The 5,819-nt window shown below is 40.8% G+C and overlaps 1 protein-coding gene across 6 annotated transcripts in view; it reads right to left on the reverse strand.

Annotated features, from left to right (window-relative positions):
* The window catches only part of Stard9 (StAR related lipid transfer domain containing 9), a 192,471-nt gene that overhangs the window by 110,695 nt on the left and 75,957 nt on the right, over positions 1-5,819 (reverse strand). For all 6 annotated transcript variants that reach the window (XR_002820350.1, XR_002820348.1, XR_002820349.1 and 3 more), the window contains one exon: positions 4,788-4,860. Coding sequence is in view for 3 of the 6 variants with exons in the window: in XM_023711167.1 (XP_023566935.1) it covers positions 4,788-4,860 (73 nt within the window). In the remaining 3 variants the exon portion in view is untranslated. The remainder of the gene's footprint in view (positions 1-4,787; positions 4,861-5,819) is intronic.

Consider the following 5,819-nt stretch of genomic DNA (forward strand, 5'->3'; position numbering starts at 1 on the left):
GGGCTGGCTGGCATGTGGTGCTGGGGGATTGAACTGCGGTCCCTGTGCTTTGCTTAGCTTAGCTTGTTCTAAGTAGGTGCTTTAGACCACTGAGCCATCTTATGCCTTTTTCTTTGTTATTGTTTCATTGCTCTCTCCATGTTAAAAGTACAACCGTTTCTTAGTATTCACAAAGAACTGATTCTGTAACTTCTGTGGATAACAAAATCCAAGGATGCTCAAGTATCTTCTATAACATGAAATGGCACAGTATTTGCATATAACCTTACACACACCCTCCTACACACTATAAATTATTCCCAGATTACTTATAAAACATAATACAATATAAATGTATAACTATACAATTGTGTTATTCAAGAAAAGAAATCCTGCACATAATTAGTACAGGTGCAACTATCACAGGCCTAATTACATGATATACAATCTGTGGATATGGAGGGTGAACTGTATGTTTACTTTACCATTGTAATTCCTGTTGATCTTTTTCAATGCCAGGGACTGAATCCAGAGCCTCACATATGCTACACAAGCGTTCTTTTATTTTTTTCCAAGACAGGATCTTACTATGTAATTCAAACTGGCCTTGAACTCACTAGGTTGCCCCAGCTGGCCTCAAACTTGCAGCAATCCTCCTGCTTCAGCCTCCCAAGTGCTGATATTACAGGTATGCACCATGATTCACTCACACAAAGATTCTGCCACTGAGCTTCACTCCCCACCCCTTGTCTCAGGGTTGACCAGGATGGCCACAAATTTGTGCTTCTCCTGTCTCAGCCTCCCAAATGCTGAAATTACAGATACGTACGACCATGCCTGGGCTATATTCTGCCACTGAGCTATACCCACACCTCTTTCTATTTTGAGGTAAAGTCTCACTAAGTTGACTAAGCTGGCCACAAACCTTTTGTTTCAGCCTCCTGAGTGCCTACGACTATAGGCATGTGTCATGTTGCCTAGCTCTTGATACATTTTTTTTGTTTGTTTTTTGAGGCAGGGTCTCACTATGTTGCCCAGGCTACCCTCAAATTCTCAGCAAGCCTCCTGCCTCAGCCACACAAATGCTGGGATTCTAGGTATATACCACCATGCCTGTTTACTATGTAATTCAAACTGGCCTTGAACTCACTAGGTTGCCCCAGCTGGCCTCAAACTTGCAGCAATCCTCCTGCTTCAGCCTCCCAAGTGCTGATATTACAGCTTTTTCTTATTTTTCATGTTTTGTTTTGTTTTTTTTTTTTTTTTTTTTTGAGTGGAATCACTTGATTTTATTTTGCACTAAGTGGTGGGCACAAAGCAATCCTCCTTAATAAAGCTGACAATTAGCTTTACTCAGAACATTTTTAATAATGCAAATTATTTATTTATTTACTGACGGAACTGGGGACTGAACTCAGGCCCCTTGCACTTGCCAAGGAAGCGCTTATTCTACTGAGCCATCTCCCTGGCCAGCAAATTTTTAAAAAGTATTCATCTTACAAATTGTTTTGCAATCTAAATATACAACAGCTTGGAAAACAACGTGTAGAAAACAAAAGATAAGGTAAAAAGACAGAGTAAAACAACTACAACAGTACAGGTTTTTATGGCTCAGATTCTAGTTTTCTTATTGCATCATCAATGTCAGAAATATGCTCCTTCAGCTGGCTTCACTGTTCTGGATGTAAAGAAATACCTTTTCTTCCTGGTTTCATTTCACCTTCTGGATCCACCCCAATATTCTCTAATATCAATTAGAACTTTCCCTTTAAAGTCCCGAAAACTGACACATCTCATTTTCCCAATCTGAAACATGTTATTGTCTCTGCTGCTGCTGCTGCTCTGCTTAGAAGATGACAGAGCTCTTGAGGATTTACCAGTCTTCTGTGCCTTTACAGGCTTTTCTGGAGCAACTTGCTTTTCCCTCTTAAACTTTTTGTCAACTTCACTGTCAGAATCAGCCTGAAGAGCCAGAAGAAACAAGTTCCTTTGATTTAGGCATCGCTCTGCTGCTGCAGTCAACAGCGTCCTGCTTGCTCAAGACTGATCTCTTTTTCATGTTTTGATGTGTATGTCTGTATTTGTTATAATTAGAGTTCATAAGCTGTGTAATAATTTTCAACAAATTTTAGGGATTTGGGATCATTATTTCTCAATGTTTTTTAAATGCTTTATTTTCTGTTCTTTTTGAGATCTCATTATACATGTAAATGTCCTTTATGCTACTCTATAGCTGAACGGAGCTTTGTTCATTTTTCTTCTATCTTTTTACTCTCTTCTGGAAACCGGATGATGTCTACTAGACTTATTTTCAAGTTCACTAATTCTTCTGCCATGTGAAATCTGATATCAAGCTGAACATGATTGCTCACCCCTATAATCCCAGCACTTGAGATACTAAACCAGAAGGATCACAGCAAGTCTGAGGCCAGTCTGGGCTAAATAGTGAGGTCAAGGCCAGCCTGAACTGCCTAATAAGAACCTGTCTCACACAAAACAAAACTAATAATAAAATAAAATCTGATATGAGTCCCACTAAGTGAATTTTCCATTTCCATTACTGTACATTCCAATCTCAAAATTCACGTTAAAAAAAATTAAATTCTAGCTGGGCATGGTGGCACACACCTGTAATCCCAGCACTCTGGAGGCTGAGGCAAGAGAACTGCCATAAGTTTGAGGCTTGCCTGGGCTATGGAATGAATTCAAGGCTAACCTGAAGTACACAGCAAGACCCTATCTCAAAAAAAAATTTTTTTTTAATTTCTATCTTTAGGATTTCCCCATCAAGTCATTGTCATCAGGTTTTAATTCCTTGAACACAGTTTCTTCTGATTTTTGTTTTGTTTTCTTTAGTACTGAGGATTGAACTCAGGGCCTTGTGCACACCCAGCACACATTCTATTTCTAAACTGTATCTATATCCTATTTTAATTTGGGGGGCAAGTTCTCACTAAATGGTTCAGTATGTCCATCTCATATTATAATCCTTCTGCTTCAGCATTTTGTGTAGCTAAGATTATAGGTATGTGTCACTGTGGGAGGTGACACAGAAATAGCTATCAAGTCTTTATTATACTAAATCCAACATCTAAGGCATATAGCACCACTTTCTATTGACTTTTTTCTCCTTGCTAAATATAGGTCACAGCTCTTGCCACAGCTCTCTCCAATCTAAGCACAGGTTACAGTGCTAGGATTACTGGCGTGCACCACCATGGCTAGCTAGTGCCTGAAAATTTTTAATGGCATTATTAGATATTTTAGGGAGCATTAGCAACTCCAGATTCTGATACTTCGTCTTCAAGGTGGTGGTGGTATGTTTCAACTAAATCTGTGAAATCTATCTCTCTGGCATACCCAGCCGAAGAGATTCTGTCCAGTTCTTCTTTTGTTTCTGGACTTAAGCCTTTCTTCTTGAAGACTGCCCTGTATCTGCAGAGCTTAGTGCACAGCCAAGGACTGATCAGAAGTTAAAACCAAACAACTAGATTAAATAAGACTTTCAGTCTGTTGGTGGATCTAGATGGGGACTGGGGAGATAGCTCAGCAGTCTAAGCACCTACCTGGCAAGTGGTCCCCGGTACCACATGCAATGCCAGCCCTGAAACCGGGCATGGTGGCACATGCCTGTAATACCAGCCCTGGGGAGGCTGGGACAGGAGAATCACTATGAGTCTGAACTGCATAGCGAGACCCTTTATCAAAAAAATATTTTTTAAAAAATAATTCAGGTCATTTTTAAGTTTTCCCTGGCATCCACTGGCCAGACGCCCTACTAGGCTTCCATTGTATATAAGTACAAGTCTGCCAGATCTTTGTGGGTAGCTTAGGCCCAATTATAGTTTCTGCTGTTTATGTCCATAGCTTCTGGTACCTAAGATGTATGAGGGTCTCATCTAACCTGTTATTGCTGCATCACCTCCAGAATTCCCTATTTAATCTCCAGATAGTCTGCCAGTTTGTGTCTTGCCTGAAAAACACCCACACCTAGGGAAGTCACTTACCCCCTTGTTTCCTAGTGACCACCATTTAAACTGACAATGCTCAAAATCAAGCAAACCTCTATGGCAGGAGCAATAGCAAAACTGCTGGTTTCACAATATGGCATAGTACTCTATTTCAGATTTCCTCAAGGCTGGGCATTTGTTGCCAAGGACGATCAATTTTGCTTTGCCCTATTTGATCATCTTCAGCACTTGCTTGTATCCAGAACGTATTTTCCACTTTTTATAATAAGTTGAAACCTAGAGTTGATGGACTCCAGAAATTTTTTCATCTTCCTTGCGGCCACCATCTTCCTGCCTTAGGTGTGGATGGCCCTCAACCAGGAGTAGCCGCCAAAATGGCTGGGGAGCAAGGAAGGAAGGAGTTCCCACAATGCAAAGCCTCGATGAATTTTTATGAACTGTCTCTATCTCTACTCTTTCTTCAAGTATAGCTTAATATATTCTGAGTAGGTCCTTTTATATCATTAGGTCATATTAGAAAACCCTGGAAAATAAGAGGAGAGGGGAGGGGAGGAGAGGGAGGAGGGGAAGGGAAATGGGAGGGGAGAAGAAGAGAGGAGAGGAGAGGAGCATGCCTATATTCCCGTGTGTAAACTCAGGATTGCTGCAAATTCAAGACCAGCCTGGGCCACATAGTGAGTTAAAAGCCTAAAGTATAGTATGCATTAAGACCTATCTCAAAAATCTAAAACAATTCCTGGTACTCACCTCCCACCCCCAAAAAACATACAAAACAAAGAAAACAAAAATGCAGCCAAAAGGGAGAACGAGAAATCTCACCAAGCATGAGTAACCAACCTGTGAGTAGTAAATGGTGAAGATGGCATGGGATCTGCTGCTGGCTTCGTGAACATGGGTGGCTGCTGTGATTCTGTATAAAAGGGAAGAGAGGTAGTACAAAGATTGTTTATGCATGGTAGACCCTGAAGGATCCATGGTGAACACAAGAAAGATTAGTCCTGAAGGTCACAGATGAGAATCAAAAAACATTATGCTAAGTATAGTACAGTTAGGAAATGGTCCGAAGAGAGACACAGCAGCACTTTATGTGCTAATTGCTGAGAAAAAGAACAGATTAGTTTCACACCAACTCATACTGAAACACTGTATAAAATTGATAAAAGCTAACATCAGAGTGAAAGGGGGAACACTACAGTATTATCAACCTAGAACAATATCCCTAACACAGACCATCTAAAGAAGACAGACAAAGGCATAAAGCTTGCTAGAGAAGACTCCAAGACAGACAAAGGTTAGTTGCAGCTGGCTATGGTGGCACACGCCTATAATCTCGGCATTCTCAAGTCTGAGGCAGAAGAATCACCCTAATTTCAGGCTAGCCTCAACTACACAATAGGTTCCAAAAAACAGAAAGAAAATTATAAAACAGGGGCCAGGGAGATGGCTCAGTTGAATAAGCGCTTGCCTGGCAAGCACAAGGGCCTGAGTTCAATCCCCGGTTCTGCAAAAAAAAAAAAAAAAGAAAGGAAGAAAGAAAGAAAAATAAAGTTATAAAACAAAATATTAATTCGTGTTGCAAAGGCTTTTTCTTTTTGGAGAAAGGCTCTCCCTACATAGTCCAGGCTGGCCTTGAATTCTCAGCCCGCAGTGTGCTGGGACTGCAGGCATGTCCCCTCACATTCAGTTTAAAAAGGCTTCTGAAGTGAGACTTTATATCATCAATGTCATGTTTAAATCAAAAGGAATTTACAGTCTCCCTTAGAAATCCATTCTAGTGCTCAACCTTAAAGATGGGAGCCTTGGGGCTGGAGGGATGGCTCAGTGGTCTAAAGCACCTACTTAGAACAAGCTTAGCAAAGCACAGGGACC

This window comes from Octodon degus, unplaced genomic scaffold (genome assembly GCF_000260255.1).
Source record: "Octodon degus isolate 3935 unplaced genomic scaffold, OctDeg1.0 scaffold00002, whole genome shotgun sequence".
Lineage (NCBI taxonomy): Eukaryota > Metazoa > Chordata > Mammalia > Rodentia > Octodontidae > Octodon > Octodon degus.